We start from the raw sequence: 20,446 nt of genomic DNA on the forward strand, positions 1-20,446 counted from the left end.
CCATATAGGCATTTCATGGACTTTATCATATTTCCCTCTTGCTTTCTTTAAACTCTTCTTTAGACTTAATCACTTTTCTTTTATGTGTATTAGTGTTTCATCTACCTGTATGTATGTATGTATGTATGTATGTGCACCATGTGTGTGTGTGGTGTCTGTAGAGGAGAGGGGTTAAGATCCCCTGAAAATGGAGTTATGTACGGTTGAAACTTACCATGTGGGTGCTAGAAACTGAGCCTAGATCTTCTGCAAGAACAGCAGGTTCTTTCTTCTTTTCACCTCCTTCCTTCCTTCTCTCCCTCCCTCCCCCTCCTCTGTGATTAGTACAATCTTGAGACAATATCACTGTATTTTCTTTTACTTGTCTCTAGGGTGTTCCCATGCTTTCAACATTCATATGTAGGACAGCCCCATTCCCTGAAAGCTGGGGCTCACTGTCAGTTCACTACTATATTGTACCAGCCAACCATACTGGTCAGGTCAGTGGTGGGTGGTTCTCTTAACAGCCAAGCCATCTCTCCTGCCCCTTTATCTTCTCTTCCCTGCTATCTGCCCCCCTCTGTCTCCCTCTTCCACAGCCCATCTAGCCTTCCTTTTATTTCATGTGCTCCTCCCCCTTACAGAGATTCCACATGAGAGAAAACCATGCTGTCCCTGTCTCTGCCTGCGAGTCTGGCTTATTTCACTTAACATGATTATCTCCAGTTCCATTGATTTTTTTTCTCCCAGATGACATAATTTCTTTCTTCTGTGTGGCTGAATAAAACCCATTGTATGTATTCATCATATTTTCTTTATCCATTCTTCTACTGATAGGCACTTAGGCTGATTCAATAACCTGGATGTCATGAATAATGCAGCAAAGGAAAAAAAATGCCCATGCAGGTATCTGTGAAGCAAAGTGACTGGTTGTTTGGGCATATGCTTTAAAGTGGTATAGCTTTATCTTTCAATTCATAGTTCTAAATTCCCAGGAGAGAAATTATGATTGCTACAGCTTTAATCACTCATTGAACATCAGTCAAATTAACTGTAGTCAGAGGGGCAAGAATATTGGGTACAAATATAGCAGCCAGGCCAAGACTTTCTGTGCTGGGAGAGAATTCTTGAAGGACATTAACTTGCTAGCTACCTTACAAAACATCTGCTAAGCTTACTTTTTGTAACACAAACTCTCAGCTTTGTGAATAATACTTCTCTCTGCCTTTTCCCTCCCCCTTGTTTCCTCTCCTTTTAGTGTTCTCTTCCCATCCATGTATAATTTTTCAATTTTTCCTTGACTCTCTTTTCCTTGTTATAATCTTTTGCTTTATCAACTATAGTTGTACTGATAGCTTTAAATACAATACCATGTACATGGGTAATCCCCAAATCCATATATCTGCCATTTTCAAATTCAATACTAATGAGAAAGAGGAAACCATAGTGATGGTGGCTGAAGACGGGGAGGAGGAAGAGGAGGAGGAGGAGGAAGAAGAGGAGGAGGAGGAGGAGGAGTTGGATAAGGAGGCAGGGGAGGGGAAGATACAGAGGGAAACCTCTGCTTAAATATTTTCTGGGTTTTAAATTTATAGCTAGACTCATTCTCTCTTCCCAAACTCCTTCCCAGTCTTGGCTGCACAGTCCTGTTAAAGCCATTTCTATCTGCTCAGGCATACAAACTTGGAGCCTCAGAATTGTCTGATCTTCTCTGAAGGCTAACAGGAACAGCAGCTAAGAAGTACCATTTGCATCTTTGCACCTTTCTCCATGCCCTCTGTGATTCTCCTTACTTAGCCCACTGAACTCACAACAGACCTCCCTCAGCACCTTCTACATTGCCTTCTAGCTGATGCTCTCTAATGCATGTAAATTATTCTTACATGCATCGTTCTAAAGTGTAGCTCCACTCATGTTTTTGCACATATTCAAAAATCTCCAACAGTTTCTCGATGCATACTCAATAAAGTGCACATCTTCCTCGGCAGCTAGAACCTGCCCTTATAAAGTGTTATCTTCCATTGTCAATCCAAGGCACACTGAAGTCTTTAGGCAGATCCCACGCATCCCTTTTTATGCATGTCTTAAAAGGTTTCCCGTAAGAGGGCGTTTTCCTCTTCCATGGTTCACGTGATACTTGGTTTCTATCTTCTTTATCATAGAGGGCATATCCTTTTGATCCTAAATAGATCACAATTTACCAAAGTGTGAGAATGAGTATCCTCTTCAATTTGTAGAATAGAGGTCAGACACTTCAAAGATATTTAATAAGTAACCTCATGGAGAGTTACTATGACTTGCTGTAGTGTTATGGCTACTAAGCCTTCCTATATGTTTATTAGATACATCAATGTGGTTCTTTTTAATATAATGCTGAGTAGACATGCCTCAAAGGTCTAAAATAATAAAGAAACTTCATTACTGCTGATGAGTGATTACTTTTGTTTTTACTGTTTATGATATATGATGATTTATCTGCATGTATGTCTGGTACCCTTGGAGTGGACAGCATGGCATGGGATCCCTTGGGCCTGGAGTTGCAGACAGTTTTGAGCCTGTCATGTGGGTTCTGGAATCCAACCTAAATCCTCTGAAAGAACAGTAGGTACTTAACTAAGGAGCCACTTCTCCAGATGTTGAGTGCTTTTTAACAACCCTTCAACACACTTGCTTTGGTGATTAAAAAAATTCATTGATAGATGAAGAAATTAATTTAGAGGCACACAGTAATCTTTATATACTCTCATCTAAAATATAATAAGACGGGTTTCTTTCAAAGGACTGCCATTGCTTTAATATATTACAGACCCGGTGTGCTTGAGAATTAAACGAAAGCAATGTTACAGGGCAGAAGGGAATATTGACTTTCCCCCCTCACCTTGGGTTATCTTAATGTGTAGTTTTCTAACATATAGACTCTAGCTTAATGGTAAAAGTCTAGTTATCTGCATGTCGTTGGGGTGTGGGATTAACTTTCTACTTCATAATCACAGTTGCTATTGAAATTAAAAGCTAAAAAAACCTGTGGTTCCTTGCAGGAATCTTTGGATATTTGTGAATTTTATCATTTTACCGGTTACAAATATATTTGGTTTCTACTAAAATATATTTGGTTTCTATTATTTCTTCTGAGTTTCTTTTAGAAACAAAACAAAGTTTTTCTAATTTACAGGTGATGGCCTGTACTACAGGGTTAAATATTTTTCAGTTCCCTTATACTGACTCTTGGGAATAGCTATTATAAAAACGAGATAGGGCCACCTAGCAGTCAGCAGATGTCACATACTAACGAATCGTCCTCAGCTGCCTCTCTCTGCCAAGTCTGTTCTCTGTTCTTTTTCCTGTAGGCTTCAAATCCCATTCACAAGGTACAATTTTTAGTTCATGAGACAAAGAGTGACCAAATGTTGCCACTTTCCCCTCACCACTGAACAAATATTCATTGTCATCTGTTATGACCTGAGCACTGGGGAGACTTAGCAGCTGTAAATCTGATAAATCTTCAAGATTCTTTTACTGTAAACACAACAAAACTATTGTATAATAGGTTGGATGGTGATAGGTACATTAGGAAATTATGACAGCGTAGAAGAAGCCTAAAGGGTGCTTCCAGTGTTTAAGAGGGGAACCAGGAAGGTGGAGATATTTGAGCAGAAAACTGATAGCCAGGGGGAGTGTGGAGCAAGAACATTTTAAAGGAAGGCAATGCCCAACATAATGATAGGCTATTGCAAGCAATGGAGAATTTTACTTTAAGCATCTGCCAGGGATAAAAACCAGGCAAGGCTTTGTAGCTGTTATTAGGGATCCACGACAAGAGAATGTAATCAGATTAAGGTGAACATCAGTGCAGATCTGTGCAGTGTTCTCTCCCAGCCATGACCTCATTGTTAATCTGGACAGCCTGGATGCTACTCAGATTGGAGCTAGTCTGCAGTGCTGCTTTAGTCTGCTTCCCATTACCGAAACACAGTACCCGAGGCAGAGTATTTGGTACATTGGCTCAGCTGGCTCATTGTTTGGGACCTGTAGAATCAATGTTGGCAGTGGTGGTGGTGGTGGTGGTGGTGGTGTCTCTTGCTGATAGTCTTTTTGTTAGCAGTATCCCTGGCAACTCTGGCAGTGATGTAGAGCATCACAGAGCAAGAGACAGGAAGCCTTTGTGTATGTATGTCTAGTCTCTCTTCCTCTTCTTATAAGGCTTATAAGATCACCAGATTGAATCACGGGGGCTCCACCCTAAAATGTGCTTACCTCTGAAGCAAACAGTCAGTTTCAATTTCTACACTTCTACATTCTTATTTGTGTGCATGTGTGTACACCTACTGTGTGTGTCACGGTGCGCACAAGGAGGCCAGTAGACAGCCTCTGGGAGTTGGCTCTCTTTTCTCCGTGTGGGTTCCTAGGATGGAACTTTAGCTTTCAGGCTTGATGGCCAAGCTCCCTCATTGTGGAGTTATCTCACTAGTTCACGTTTCCATGTGCTTTCAAAACAGAAACCAAAACCAACCAGCCAAACAACAACAACAAAGAAAACACCACTAAACTGTTTATTTTATTAATATAGATGTTTTATCTGCATGTAAATCTCTGCAGCGCGTGTGTGCTGGTGCCCGTAGAGGCCAGAATAGGGTGACTGTTGCAGGATGTTTGATCACACTGTGGACCCTGAGATTGTGTTATGGTGGCTCAGTTATTAACACACCTTTAATCCCTCTGGCCAGAATAATGACATGTCCCTCCTACACACCTTTAATCCCAAACAATGAAGGTAAAGTTGGTTTGTAGAAGAAAGCACCCATGCTTGCAGGGGGACAGAGACAGAGAGATACAGACAGACAGACAGACAGACAGACAAACATGGATGGGGCAGCTTGAATCTGTTAGTGTGGAGAGGAGATTTGAGCCAAAACAGCAGAAGTTCAGAAAGAACTAGAAAGGGGCTAGCTTATTCAGCAGCAGGTCCCAGAAGCTGAAAACATTGTAGGCCTAGATTAGATTATATGGAAACGAGAAGTTTCCAGGGGCAGGCCTAGGTTAGCAGACTAGGGTAATAAGCTTGGAGATGACATGCCAGGACCTAATTACAGGTGATGGTTACAGGTAGTTGTGAAACATCACGTGGATACTGAGATTTGACTCTAGGTCCTCTAGAAAAGGAGCAAGTGCTTTTAACAGCTAGGCCACCTCCGCAGCTCTGAGTTTCCCCATTCTTAATATCTCACATTGGGGATAAACCTCAGCATGACTTTTAGGGGACAAATCATATTCAAACTGGAAGGCATTAAGTCTTAAAAGCATGGGTAGAAGAACCAAGCAGATGGAACTGGTAGTTCTACAAGGCCTCACAATTTTTTCATTCTGTTCTCTCTCTATGAGGGGCAGCTTATTGTTAATTGCATGTAGTTGGAAACGTCTCCTTTCTCCTGTTCTAGGTTAGTCTATGGATGGTTCTGGGATTTGCAAATTGTTGTTCCATAAATATCCAAAATATGAGGCCTGAGAAAAGAGGTGTTCATTATTATAATTTTAATTACATGCATTTAGTTTGGATGGAGTGTTGTGCATGTTTGTGTGTCTGTCTGTCTGTCTGTGTGTGTGTGTGTGTGTGTGTGCTTGCACACTTGAGTAGATCAGAAGAAATTTCTGGTAACTCCTGATGAGTTACCAGAAAGTGAAAATAATATTGTAAGATTAGATAGTATCTGGGGGTAACTTAATGGCACAGCACTTTGAGCAGCCTATGGAAGGCTCTGGGTTCAATTTCTTGGGCAAACTGCCCCTATCTTTCTATACTGAGTTCTGGGGAATCACACTCATGTGGTCAGATTTGACCAAGTGCTTTCTTTTTTACCCACTGAGCCAACAAAGGTGTTTCTAAAGTTATCAACTTGTGCTTTCACTCCCTCAGGACAGAGCAGTGTAGTAATGGGTTTATAACTAACATTAGGCCTTATGTAACAAGTTCAGAGGTCATTACACTCACACTCAATGAACAGGGAAATTGCACAGGGCCTGTCTATGCTACAGTAGTATAACAGTGGACTTCAAACCCAGCAACCCATACTGTGGCTACAGGGTTTATTGTATCTGATGTATAGTGTTTAGCTAGAAATAAGTCTGTAATAATATTTACTTTTTCCAATGCTTCTATATTCTCTTGGCTTTTGTTACCATCTGCAGTAAGAACAAATTATCACACATTTAACTAACAGGCATTTGAAGGCAGATGCTGCATTTATTGTAGCTCATTTAAATTCTTAGGTATGACCATCATGAGAATAAAGTTTTTAGAGGGAACCATATTTTCTTGAATAAAGAGAAAATGATTGGAATTTCAAAAAACTCATGATGAGTTACCAGAAAGTAAAAGTAATATTGTAAGATCAGATAGTATCTGTGGGTAATTCAATGGCACAGCATTTTGAGCAACCTATTCAAGACTTTGGGTTCAATTTCTAGCATGAGATGCATTAAAAAATTGGCACTTAAAAACTCATGCAAATTCTCTCATTTAGATTTTAGATACAACTTAAACTTATTACATCAGATCTGAATGAACAAGAAACCTAAAATTATGGCCAGCTCTATTGTTTTTGATCCAAACGAACTGCTACTGACCATTGCCAACGGTGGCTCACTATGACTTTAGAATCATGATCATCTAATGTGTTGAGGTTGGTCCAGAGGTGACCCAAGATGACATTTCTATAATGAAGCTGTGCTGTGATCAAATTACCAACGTTAGACATTTATCAGTAGTTTAAAACCTTTATACATTTTAGTATAACATTGTTGTAATCTTATTCTTGCTATTCCAAAAAAAAAAAACCCACCAAAAGAAGCCATTTATTGTTTCTATTCACAAAAGGTTATACTTAGTGAAACCATTAATCTTTAGATGAAAAAATTAATACAATAGACAAATTATGTCAAATTTTAAAGTTATTTTGTTCTATAGATAATTAAAGTATAATTTGTTCTAGAAAGTAAGAAAAGGGAGCTGCTAGTCATGTCTAAAAGCTCGTTTGGACATCTGTGAGCTACCATAAAGTCTCTTAATCAGAACACGCATCTTCTGCTTGGAGGTACTAAGGGCACAGGGCTTCTTCAGACGCCTGCCTGGGTCCCTCTGGCCTCAGCTTCCACTTAGCTGAGTGATCTCAGACAAGACAATTAGTGTCTTTGTGCCCCAGATAAAGCAGGGAGGATAATAACAGCACATACCTTGTGGATTATGTGAAGAACGAATGAGTTAACACATAATAATGTCCTTAGAACAGTGGCTAGCACGTGGTGAATGTTTAGTAAACATTAGCTATTATTTTTATATGTGATAAAGCATAGAACTATGACTAATATAGTAGGATATAGTACTAGATGCTATTTTTTGTATTTTGATTAGGCATCATCAATATTTTTTCTAAACAACAATTTACTGTGCTTCTTATTTTTTCTTATTTTTTTAAAAATTTTCATTTAATTTCATTTAATTTCTGTCTGACCACACAGGGAAGCAGAGAAAGGTGGCTCCTCTGAGTGAAACTGATCATTTAGTGCCTGGAATCAGGAAGCTTGCCAGTGTGGGCAGACACCAGGCAGACGCCAATCTGACACGCCACTTCTTTATTTTGTAAAATCTTATGTTTTTGTTTATCTCATGTGAATTAATAGGAGGTATCTGATGTAGAGCTTTAACTATTCCTGATTAGGGTTTTATATACTTTCTTATGCCCATCTAAAATCTTCGTACTTCTCATTTTCCTTGCAGAAGAATAACCCCCAGTGCCATCACACAGAGGAAATGACCACAATGAATTGTTACATTATGCCTGGTCTTTCTCCCAAGAGACCATCAGCTCCGGGGTAGTAAACTAGGTGCTCTCCATTAATAAATCTGATGATGCGATGCTGTAAATTTTCTTGTTGACGTGTACAATTCAGAATGTGATGTTCTCCACCCTACCCTGTAACGACAAACAGGTTGTAATGGCAGGTGCATTTTGTTCAATGTAGCATCCATACACTAATCCTGAAGTTGTTTTGATTCACAAGGCGACTAGGACACTTAAAGACATTTCTAAGATTAAAAGGGTTAAGGATCCTTCACTCAGCTTTAACTAAAACATCTCACCGGATGCAGGTGTATTTGCAAAATTAGTTTGGCTTCAGCGTCCTCAGCCCCAGGTTGTAGAGAGCACTGGAGGGTGGAATCCTTGTAACTTGCTTATCGCAGCGCGCGCGTGTCTTTGGGCGTCGGAGTCCGCGCAGGGCACGTATGGACCCACTTTTCTAACCTGACCCTCACCTCAAAGCCTGTCAACTCTTAAGTCCCTCCCTCCGCGCGAGGCCCGCCTCTCTCATCCACTTCCATGCTCCGCCCCCAGAGCGGAAACGTGGTACTGTAATTGGCCGAGTCTCCTCTCACTCCGACAATACAACCATTCCTTGGCATCCCGGAGTAGGGTGGCGCTGCCAATCACAGCGCTCGCAGCCGCAGGAGCCGGGTCCGGAACGCCCAGAGGCGGGGCCGGAGGCGGGGCGCCGACACAGGATTAGTTGCCATTCCGAGTGAGAAGCGGGTCGAGGTGGCGGCGGCAGCGGCGGCGGCGTTTGCGGTGGCGCGGGTTACGCGCAGCGCGAGGCGCCTCGAGGCCCCTTTCTCTCCTCCGAGGCTAAAGTCCCGGCGCTGCCCGTGGTCGCCGAGTCGTGTCGCGCGGGCGACCCCCCGCGAGGGCTGAGCAGCCGCGGGAAGCGGGCGAGTGCCCTGTCAGCGCGATGCCCGGGGCGGCGGCGGCGGCGGCCATGGGCTCGACGCGGGCTCTGCCGTGAGCGCCCCGCAGAGCGCCGCGGGGCGGTTGAGCCGTTGGACGTTGGCCGTCGCGGCGTCCCCTCCCCCTCGGCGGCGGGGTGCGCGTCGGAAGGGGAGCCCCGCGGCTCCGCCCCTCCCCGCCCCTCCCCCGTACACATCGCACGCACCGCGGCGCCGGCTCCCACACGCTCGCTCGCGCGCCCGCCCGCCCGCCCGCCCGCGGAGCCACCATGTCCACTGCGTCCTCCAGTTCCTCTCAGACCCCTCACTCCGCGCCGCAGAGGATGCGGCGCAGCACCGCGGGCTCCCCGCCCGCCGCTGCCGGGAGCGGGACGGGGCCGGCCGGGAGCTGCGCACCGGCTGCGGGAGCCGGTCGGCTGCTGCAGCCCATCCGCGCCACGGTGCCCTACCAGCTCCTGCGGGGCAGCCAGCACAGCCCCACGCGCCCGGCCGCCGCCGCCGCCACCGCCGCCGCCGCGCTCGGCAGTCTCTCCGGGCCCGGAGGGGCCCGCGGCCCCAGCCCGTCCAGCCCGACTCCACCGCCGGCCGCTGCCCCAGCCGAGCAGGCGCCTCGCGCCAAGGGCCGCCCGAGACGGTCCCCCGAGAGCCGGCGGAGGAGCAGCTCACCTGAGAGACGGAGTCCCGGCTCGCCCGTGTGCAGAGGTAGCGAGCCCAACCCTCCCGTCCTCCCGGGCTGCGTCTCCCCGACGGTGCCCTGCGTGGAAAACTTCAGCCTCTCCGGGCTTCTGTTTGCTAGTGCATTACCGAAGGTGTGAAAGTGGCTTTGGGAATCTCACCCCCCACCCTGAGGTCGCTGCAGGGCTTGGAGGAGCGACCTGGAAATCAACTTTTATCCGACCCTCACACCGCCACTCAGATTTTATCTTGCATCCCTCGCCTGCAAAAGAAAAGTGTTTCGGTTTAATAGCTTATTAGCTTTCTGTGTTTGGAGCCGGGCAAGGAGGAGCCGTGTGAAACCCTTAAACACGCACACAAACTCTCTAGCGGGGCATAAGGTGGTAGTGGTAATCTCTGCAGCCTTTGTGCTTTCCCACAAAGTTCTTGTCTGGAGTATGTTTGTGTTTTGGAGACTTGATGGCGGTAGTTAGGTTGTTAGAATATCCTTTGCATGTGTAGGGGAGGCAGTTTAAAGTGTATGCTGTTTATCCATCCTCTCCTCTACTTTATATAGTCATGTATTAGATCACTACTGCACTACAAATGGCTTATGCCGGAATGGTGGTTTTCGTGGTGAATTTCTTAAAGCCTGTTTGTGGAGTGTGTTCACTTTTTCCTTGCATCTTTAAGTATACTTAGCAGTTCAGCTGAGCTGTGTAGAGAGATCTCCTTTCTTTTTTGTTAGGTATCAAAGGTAATGGTGAGTGGGAGGATGTTGTGGACTCCCCTTAATGTTTTCTGTTTGGGTTTGGTTTTGTTTATGCCTAGGGACATACTGCATGAACTAGTTGACTCCTGGGGGAGAAAAAGAAAATTAGGCAAAACAGGGACGTAACCGGCCATAAGGGAGAGTCGAGTACCTAATATTCTTAGATACCAGCCTAGAGCTACAGTTGCTGCTGCTGCTGCTACTACTGCAGCATTGTGGAAGGAATCATTCGGAGTAGGGAAAGAAAACAACAAAAAAGCCTGCTCAGAAGGGAAATACTACCAAGCTTCATACAATGTTTGTGTGGTATGTGGGGTTTTTTTGTTTAAGGTGGACGTTCTTAAGGTGTTTAGAGTTAGGGAAAGGGATTGCAATATGATAGATCAAAGTTTAGGTATTTTTAGCTTTAATTTAGATGTGTAATTAGCATGTTGCTAAAGCACTTGCTTTCAGATCCCTTGATGGTAAGCCTCTGGGTAGGATGTTAGTGCGGTGGAATAAGTGCAGGAGCACCAAGAAATACATCCTGTAATCTGTATGCACCAGGAGGGAATTGCTCCCCACTCCTCCCCCAGGTCAAGCCAGCTGCTGCAGAAACTGACATCCTCCAGCAAATCCTGAATGAATGAATGAAAACAACGTGATCGCCCTAATAATGACCACAACTGAACACACATCCTTGGGTGTATTTTATGGAAAACTCCACCATTTTCTAACAGATTAATGCCATATGCAACTCCCTTGCACATTTTTTGGAGCTGTGTTAAATGAGAGGTAACAGAAAGAAAAGCAGCAGCAGTCACAGCCGTTTTTGAATGATTTAGCTTTAACAGTTTGTTAATGGGAGTTTGGGGGGGTTTCTTTTAGGAACAATGTGAAAATAAAATAAAAATAGGAATTGTAGATTGTGTGCAGAGGATTTTGTGGGCTGTGTTTGAGAAGTTTTGGCAATTGCTGCAAAAATACAATGGGCACCTAGCACCTCCTTTCCTTTTGTTGATAAACAGTAACATCTTAGCACAGATAATAGTACAACTTGTTTTTCTACATCCTTCAAAAGCCCTAATTGCTTAGGAATTACATGCCCCATCATGAAGCAGTTTTAATGAAATTTGTGATCAGGATTAAATTCTACTCTTTGTTGTAGAATGGCACACCAGAGTTTAATGCAATCACGATGAAAACACTTGGTTTTGAGTCTGTTTGTGCAGTAGACAGATTTGCAGGGTCACAGCTTGTGCTAGGAATTGAGGAGCTTTCTGTGCTGTAGTTGTGCTATGTGTAGCATTAGGTGTTTTGTCAGTTTCTTGCATTGAAGTGATTTTTGAAAGCATGCTCTTGTGCTCCTAGTTTCTTGATTGTATTATCACTATGTTATTGGTCCACATTCTGCCTTGTTCTCCTCTGCCCATATTGAAAGTACAACATGTAAGTAATACGTTCTGTCTGCTTAGCCACTTCAAATCTCTCCTGAGACTTAACAGTTGCAATGAGTTTCCATTGAATTCACTCAGGTTCCGGCGTCAGGGGGTTTTAGTCTCCATTGACCAAAGCGCTGCTGCTGCTGCTGCTGCTGCTGCTGCTGCTGCAGACACTGACACTGACATCACTCTACTGCATGAATGAAAAACAACAACGTGCACCGTTTCTTCCTCTGCTCGCCTCCTTCCTTTTTTGCACCTCTCAAAGTGGGAGGCTAGACATTATATTATGTCTTGAGAAATGACACACAACACTTTTTAGGTAGACATTGACTCGGGATATGTATTTCATGGAGATGTACGTTGTTTACAAAAAGCTTTCAGAGCTCTGGGAATTTGGATTATGGGTGACAAGGAAGCATTCAGAATTTTATTCCCCTTTTGTCTAACTATGGAAGAAAGTATAGAAACTAAGTTTTCTTATTCTTGTATCACAAAGAATTGTAAGCAGGATTTTGAATCCAGTGTCTGTTTTTCTCATAAACACTCCTAGCATGCATATTTATGGGGTTAAGCTAAGTAAGAGTTGGTGCTTGGGTCAGAAAACGGGGAGAAAACAATGCTGTAAAGAGGAGCAACCAGTTTTAAGATTTATCGTATTGTACTTTAACATCCAACAGAAAGATAGTAATTCTCTTTGTTTTTGTACCGTAGCTTAAATGCTACCTTAATGGAATATGCATAAGCCTGCTAACATCATGCTTTACTTAGAAGCTTGGTAATTACAAATTGAAAGTTGTGTTGTGTTGCTGTTCCTGGATCATTCTCTTTTTGTAATTTTTCTTTCTTGTGTATTTCAAAACTTCAAGGTTATTATTTATATTCATTTCTGAACTTCTGTTATTAACAAAATGTCATCCTTCCCCTGTTTGATTCTGAAGGGTCTTGAAGTGGTGAATGACAAGCTAATGAATGCATCTTATGGCTCCCTGTGATGTGCTTGTAATAGATGAAAATCATAAAGTATTATGCAAATAGTAATTTTTTTGTGATGGTAATATACAAACTCTACCTTTGAGATAAGTAGAACAATTCAAATAAGACCAAAGCAAAGTATTAGAGTTAAAATTAATGATCTTGAGATAAAGTCATTAATAATGATCTAAATAAAATATAAAGTAGTTGCTTTCTGAAATCCAAGAATAAACCCATGTATTTAAACACTAAACAAATAAAATAGTAGGTAACAAATAGAAATTCTTATGTCTGTAAATATCCAAATTAAAGAATTATAGGTTATGAAAGAGGCAAAACTAATTGTATTAAAGTACTCTGTTTGGAGAGTCCTGCTTATGTTTATTTTGCCAAATCTAGTAACAAAATTTCTGAAGATCCGGTAACTTAATATTTTCTTCTATGAAAAATAGGTTTTGATTCAAACTACCAGATTTTCTTAGGCCTCCTACTCCTCTAAGAAATTGGCAATTCTAGAGTGAAATTTGATGAGATTTTTTCCCCTCAGGAATCTTGAAAGGCTTTTGCCATATATAAAGAAATGGTGTGTGTTTTAAAAAGTAACATAAAGCCAGCTGGCATAGGGTGTGTAAGTGCATGCACTGTATTAGAGCACACACGTGTGCTGAGCTCGTTCATTTGCTTTACGTTGTAAGCTCTTCATTGATTGCCTCTTTCTGAGTTAATTTAATGTTGTCCTCAGTTGTGAAATATGAACATTTTGCTATTTTTCTCTCTGTTTAGAGATACTCTTCAATTACCCTTTTGAAAGTTTATTATCTGGCTAATATTTCTAGAGGTTGAAGTTCTCTGTACTACTCTACCCCATTTGAAATTTATTTTTTCTAAGAGTCTTTATGGGAACTTACTCCTAAACTTAACTGCATAGAGTGAAAATGCATTAAGATTTAGGCTTCCACAGCAATCTTTGAATGTTGATTTTGGGGAAAGTTCTCAATCCCTGTTTAGCTGAACTAAACAGTGTTAATTTATGGCTCTGATTGTTTTCCGTTCTGTCAGTTACCTTATGGTGCATAAGGTATCAGAATCAGAGAATGAGTAGCAAAGTTACTTAATCAGTAATTTAGTTTAGAAATTTATAAATTTATGTTCAAAGGTTATATTTTCTCAGATATTATTGCCATGAACATAAAGAACATTAAATAAGTAAGATGTATAAAGTAGGTTAGTGAATTTCTAACTATATATAAAGTTTGATGTGTGCTTATTGAATTGAAAATTAACTGATTTATTCTGGTTTACATTTTGAAAAGAATAATTATGATGTATACATTGGATAAATATTGAAAGATAATGGCATTCTTTTTAATTATTTTACTTGTGATGTGGGTTATATGTGAACTAAGGAAACAAAACTTAGCTCCATGAAACAAATTAATTGTAAATAAAAGAAAACATCCAAATTAAGTCTGAAATTTAAAAAGAAGTTTAAAAGTTAGTTTTACCAAACTTTTATTTGTTGCTAATACTGTGTCAAGGTGCATATTACCAATGGCTCTGGGTCTTAATTTTAGTTCAGTCTTTTTCCCAGTGCTTAGAATTCCCAGACACCACCCAAGTTGGTTTCTTTGTAGCACCTGTCCTGGACCTATCTGTTCCTGGTATTGTTGTTATTTGTGTTCGGTATATATTGTTTGTTCTCCTATTAAATGTCTAAGAAACCAAGTCTTTGACAGTCTTTTTTTTTTTTTATCCTACATATTATTTATTTAAAAAGAAGTTGAGCTGATCTAACACATGGTCTCTTAACTGGTCTGCTAAAATTAAGCTGAAGAGAGAGAATACTACCCAAGAGCTGATGGAATGGTGGAGCACCAAAGTCCCTTACCTTTGTCTGGACCTCTAGAAATGACCAGAACATAATTAGTTTTTCTGACAATTTAGGGAAATATTTGTGCTTCTTCTGCAAAGTGAAATTTAGTAGATTAGCAACAAGTCTGAAGTATCAAAGAATATTACCTATGAACAAATTGTTGAAAAATACCTATCCAGAATTGTTGTTTTTATAGAAATACCTATGTTTGATATTTTTACCACTGTGGTTTAGTTCTTGTCGGTATTGTTGAGGCAAATAACAGGAGGAGTCAAGTTCATTATTACTTGGTGACTTCCTTTGTATTGTCCTGTCTCTAGTTGCTGTAGATAGAAAGGAAGAAAACATTCATGGGTGACTATTTGCCAAGCTATGTATACTTTGAAATTCAGCAAGCAAATGGATGTAGATTTCTGTTCTTTTAGTTCTAGATTCTGTGTTGATTCCACAGTTGATGAATTGCTGAGATTTTTAGGTAAAAGAATGACAAATGGTTTTTCTTTTGTGTTTCCATGGCACTATTCTATTCTGCTGGGACATGCTCTGATACTTTCAGGGTGTCTAAAAATGTTAGGACAGTTGGCTGAATGTAACTAAAATGGAATATGAAAGGATGGCCATTTTTTCTCTTTGTGTTTTACAGGGGAGAGGTTATGAACATGTCCATGGTGGAAATAGAGATGGATATTGCACTTGTTCCTGGGCTGAGGGAGCTTGGGGTTATGAACACCATTGTGTCTAGCCTCATTTACCTCTAACTCGATGTTTCTTACATTACACTACACTGTGCAAAGTGCTTTTCTCTTTTCATAAATCTTAAGAATTAGTTATATATGGTGGTAAACTGACTTGACTAATGGCTAAAGAATTACTAAGCAGGTACTAGTCTCAAGTAATTGTCTCAGAAGCTGGCAGTGGCTTTAGTCAGCTTTTCTGAAGCCAACAACCATGCTTGTAGTGAGTTTGAACTGCACATATATAATTTAACGGAGTGCCACTATGTAGTACCTTAATTATTACTTGCCAAAGTTAAGAATGAGTTGAAGGAGCTAGTGAAACCCATAGTAGTGTGGCAAGGTGAGTGTTTAAGATTGTCTGCCAAGTTATTACAGTGCAGTCACTCTCCTGTCACCTAGCAGTATTTCTAAACAAAGCACTAGAAAACACTGCTACTTGCTGCCTAGTACTTCTGGAGGTCAAAAGCACTCATAAACTGCTAATAGTAATAAATATTGTCTTATTTATCTAGTATGGTCAGGGAAAACTTTTTGAAGAGTTCATTAACTTTTTTCTCTCTTCTGGTATTAGAAATTTGTAAGTTAATATAGTTCTTAAGAGAATACTTAATTGACAGGGTCACCTGGTATAGTTTAGGGTAGCACAAGCTGTCTGTTTTTCTGCCTCAAGTTCCTGAGTTCTTGGATTACAGGCATGCTGTGAAATACCCAGTTTTTGATCTTCCTTAACAGGCTTTAGTATCTATCTATAACTGCACATTTAAAACGCTTTCTTTCAAATGTCAGAATAGTGGAGTGGTCCAAGGAGTTATTTTTAAAGTTATCACTGTTATATATTTTCATTTTTTGAAATTTTAAAGTTATCACTCTTATATATTCTCAATTTTGAAACTGAGACTAGTTTCATTCCATGGCTTCTGTATTATGTCTGCATTTATTGCATATATATAATGTTTTCCCGTAGTTTAACTTATTGTCACTGGCCTTTGTGCAGTCTGAACACACACACACACACACTTTGTGGTGGAAGTCTGGATTGTTGTTGCACGTGGTTCCTTGTGGAATATTGTAGAAGGTGTAGCAGTACTTAATGATGCCTTTTGAGACCACTGAAGTGACTTTGTCTTGGCTTTCACTAAAATACTTGCTCCTACTGATGAGAATGGAAAGTGGTAATCGTCCTGTTGTAGCATCTATGTGCTGTTTTTGTGTAGTGCTCAATGACTTGTTTTTCTTATGCTCAGAATTTACCTATTTTTATTTTTATTAACTTAATAGTTTTTATTTTAAAGTAATATTAGTATTATAGCCCTTACAGTTATTCTTATGCTTGTCTTTAGGATGGTTGCTGTGTTTTTTCACTTTGCATAAGCCATTCAGTAAAAAAGTTAATGTATTTATACAAATAACTACTATTTAAGGATTAAATTTTACACCTAACATATGGAAGAACAAACAGATGCTTGATACATCATATTTTTGTGTCAGTCTTTTCTAATGTTGTGAATAGAATACTGAAGAAAGGTGTACAGGCCCTGAATATAAGCATGTGGCAAGTCATCTGAAACTTTAAGTAGGAATTTGGGAAATAGGAAGATATAGAAAGTGATAAAGTAAACTACTGTTGTTTTATATTCATTAAAAATACGTTATTCTTGAAGTTTCTCAACATGGGGAAAAAAAAAAAACCCCGAAAACAGTCAACAGTGGAGTTGATGAATCTTTGTATGTTCGATTCCCATTATTCTACATCATTGCGTGTAGCTTTTTACTACCTGGCCTATGCTCCAGGAATGGGCCACACTACCAACCCCCTCCCAGTTTCCCTTGAATCCACAGACTAAAGACACACACAGTTGTTCATTTTCAACTTGCCTTCTTGGCACAATTGCTAGGTGCTATCTCCTGCCTGGAAAACGTGCCTTTATCATTTCTCTTAGCTCTTAGCTTTGGTCCTCCTACCTGCCCTAACTTTAGTTGGTCAGTTGAAGGTAGTCCTGGCTAAACATCTCTGATCACCCACCTATTGGAGTGGCCACCACCCACTGCTCCTCCTGAAACCTCACACTGGCCACCTGGGTCTCTCTCTGAAGCATGGCGAAGAACTCTGCCTCTCCTTCCTTGTGTCTCCCTGCTTGCCTCCAGGGACCTGGAGATCCCACCTGTACTTTCTACCCAGCAATTGGCCCATGGTTTTCTTTACTGACAGGACAGATCAAGAACTAATTTGGACTGCCATAGCCAGGGATCCACCCCATAATCAGCATCCAAACGCTGACACCATTGCATACACTAGCAAGATTTTATTGAAAGGACGCAGATGTAGCTGTCTCTTGTGAGACTATGCCGGGGCCCAGCAAACACAGAAGTGGATGCTCACAGTCAGCTAATGGATGGATCATAGGGCTCCCAATGGAGGAGCTAGAGAAAGTACCCAAGGAGCTAAAGGGATCTGCAACCCTATAGGTGGAACAACATTATGAGCTAACCAGTACCCCGGAGCTCTTGACTCTAGCTGCATATATATCAAAAGATGGCCTAGTCGGCCATCACTGGAAAGAGAGGCCCATTGGACTTGCAAACTTTATATGCCCCAGTACAGGGGAATACCAGGGCCAAAAAGGGGGAGTGGGTGGGCAGGGGAGTGGGGGTGGGTGGATATGGGGGACTTTTGGTATAGCATTGGAAATGTAAATGAGTTAAATACCTAATAAAAAATGGAAAAAAAAATAAAATAAAATAAAATAAAATAAAATTGAAAAAAAAAAAAAAAAAGAACTAATTTGGGAACAGGACCTTAGCATCATAACTACCCCTAGAGTCCATAATTAATGTAGCTGTTTGCAAGTCCTTGACAGATTAGCTGAAGTTTGGTTCATTTATCTTAAAATTGTCTCACTGTTTCTGTAACTGTATGCAAGGTAATTTTGGTGGATATATCTGCTTTACCTAATACACCTGTTTCTTTTTAGCTTTACAGTATATAATCTGATATTTGGTATTTAAAAGACCCTGCAGTAAATATTTATTAAATACATATATAGGATTTACAGATATTTCTGTTTGAGCTATATAAATATACATGTGTACACACTGAGAGACAAGTATGCATACTCTGGAATGAAATCATTGAAGAATGATCATAAGACATGAAATCTTAAATATACATGATAGGTTAAATTGAATAGGTTATATTTATGCTGCTCCTTTTATAGATATTCACCAATTTGTTCTTGTTTTGGACTTAACATTCAAATATAACGTTAAGCTCGGTAAAGCACTGATTTAGATCTTTGTATAGTTTAGAATGAACCAGTGTTTGGTATAGAAATAGTTTGGACAAAAATGAATTTTACACAAATGTTCATATTTTGAAAGACATAACAGGCTTTTATAGTGTGCATTTTTTTGTATAACGTACAAGGTTTGGACACAACTAAACATGTTTTTAGTCATACAGTATGAAATGTACTAAATGACTTATAAACTTATTGCTAACAAAGTTATTCAGAAGACTAACACAAACCAATATATAAACCAACCTTGACCTTAAGGCAATTTCCTAAGAAGCCAAAAGTCTGAAATGTAAACAAACATTTTTCTCATAATATTTGACCCATGTACAAATTATCCTTTTTCTTTGTTGTTGTTGTCATTTTTTGGTTCCTTCCCTTCAACACTTTCCACATCTCCCCACCTCCACACTTTCTCAAATTCATGGCTTGTTTTCCTTTTTATTAGTGTTACACTCATACCACTTGTTTATATATAAATGCATAACTACATAAATACAGCCTGCCAAGTCCATTTAGTGTTGCTTGTATGTGTATTACTGCTTGTTACTGGATAGCCAGTCAGGGCGCTCGTCGCAGGGGAAGACCCAAGTCTCCCTACTTGAGCAGCCATTTGGAATTCTGTCAAGTAGATTGTGACCTAATGAGATTCCATGGAATAAGGATCTAAATTTATTATAATTCCAGTAATTTAACACCATCATGCCCACAATTCAGTGGTTAAGTTAGAAATGTAATTGTACTATCTCTAAAACCCAGGTAAGGAGAATGAGTTAGATATTAATTTGTGTTTTATTTCTTAAACTGTCAGGTAGCTTTTCCGGTGGTTATTTGCTTTACTGATTCTTTATCTTAATGTATAAGTAAAATGATTTAATTTACCAAAACGCTATTTGAACAAACTGTTTAGGAAGTCAGTTACACAGGTTGAGGCTCATCTGAGGTTGTTAAAACATATTACTGAATAATTTCTCTTTGCTATATAAATATTCTGGCATTTAGCAAAATTAACTAATACCCTAAGAAGCTGATCTAAATGAATATGAATATATCATTTCCATTACTTCCCCAGTCTGAGTTTGAAAGTTCTTAGAAATTTGGAATTCAAATAACTCCTAAAAAGGAAAGAATTCTTCCTGTAATTATTCTTCCTCTCCCCCCTCTCCTGTGAAAAGATGTGTTTATTTTAGATAAATATTCCAAGGTCTCTTCTGTAATTGTGTCCTTACTAGAAAAACAAAAGTAAAGAGGCAGTCCTCCACATAATACTCCGTAATGACAGTGTTGCTCCTAAGCAGCCTTAGGAAGTAGTTCTCCTTCCCTGGGAAGAGCTTTTAGAAACCCCTATATTCTTTTCACGGTCAGAAGACAAAACAATTGAGTAAGCATCATTAGACTAGTCATCTCTCTGTAGGAATGGAATCTTTTGTTTATAATTAGTCCCAGAGGGTGGTTTTTGTTTGGTTGGTTTTTGTTTTTATTTTTGTTTTTATCCCATTTAACATAAAGCTTTCCGGGTTGTGAGGAGGGAAGGGGAGGAAGGGAAGAGAAGAGAATGAGAGCACACATATGCGCCAGGGTGCTTTGAAGAGCACACTCCTTTCTCAGTCGCCAGATGAGAAGTTCCTGATGCTCTCTCCACATAGTATAGAGGTTCATGGTTGTACTTTTTGTAGTACTTCCACTTTAGTATAGTGAATGGTGGTGACTCAAATTTTGCCCACTCACATAAGATAAAATTAGTGGAGGCCCAACCAGGTTCAGTTCTGAAGTCCTGTGATTATGATGTAATGTACTACTTATGTTATTATAATTAATATGTTTCTTTCCTGGAGGAATGGTTTAAGTGTTGAACTTGTGTACTAAACTGCTTCCTATAAGGTTATTGATAAGAATAGATTTGTTGTGTTGGGGTTTGGAGAAGAATTATTTTGTGTCAACATGTTACCTTTTGTGAATCATTAAACAT

The 20,446-nt window shown here is 40.3% G+C and overlaps 1 protein-coding gene, 1 long non-coding RNA gene and 1 other non-coding gene across 5 annotated transcripts in view; 1 reads left to right on the forward strand and 2 right to left on the reverse strand.

Annotated features, from left to right (window-relative positions):
* Positions 1-370: 370 nt before the first annotated feature.
* Gm26075 lies at positions 371-491 on the reverse strand. Its single transcript, XR_003956578.1, has one exon. It is a non-coding gene; the product is annotated as a small nucleolar RNA SNORA65 (small nucleolar RNA).
* Positions 492-6,193: 5,702 nt separating this feature from the next.
* On the reverse strand, positions 6,194-8,296 carry A430035B10Rik (RIKEN cDNA A430035B10 gene). Its single transcript, NR_040452.1, has 2 exons — positions 8,114-8,296; positions 6,194-7,946 (listed from the first exon to the last, which is right to left on the reverse strand). It is a non-coding gene; the product is annotated as an RIKEN cDNA A430035B10 gene (long non-coding RNA).
* A 438-nt stretch (positions 8,297-8,734) lies between these two features.
* The window catches only part of Glcci1 (glucocorticoid induced transcript 1), an 87,950-nt gene continuing 76,238 nt past the window's right edge, over positions 8,735-20,446 (forward strand). For 2 of the 3 annotated variants that reach the window (NM_001286728.1, NM_001286729.1), the window contains exon 1: positions 19,193-19,236. Coding sequence is in view for 1 of the 3 variants with exons in the window: in NM_133236.3 (NP_573499.2) it covers positions 9,022-9,454 (433 nt within the window). In the remaining 2 variants the exon portion in view is untranslated. Of the gene's footprint in view, positions 9,455-19,192; positions 19,237-20,446 lie in introns of those variants that run through there. The other variant, NM_133236.3, reaches the window with a different exon arrangement.

This window comes from Mus musculus, chromosome 6 (genome assembly GCF_000001635.26).
Source record: "Mus musculus strain C57BL/6J chromosome 6, GRCm38.p6 C57BL/6J".
In the NCBI taxonomy this organism is placed as follows: domain Eukaryota; kingdom Metazoa; phylum Chordata; class Mammalia; order Rodentia; family Muridae; genus Mus; species Mus musculus.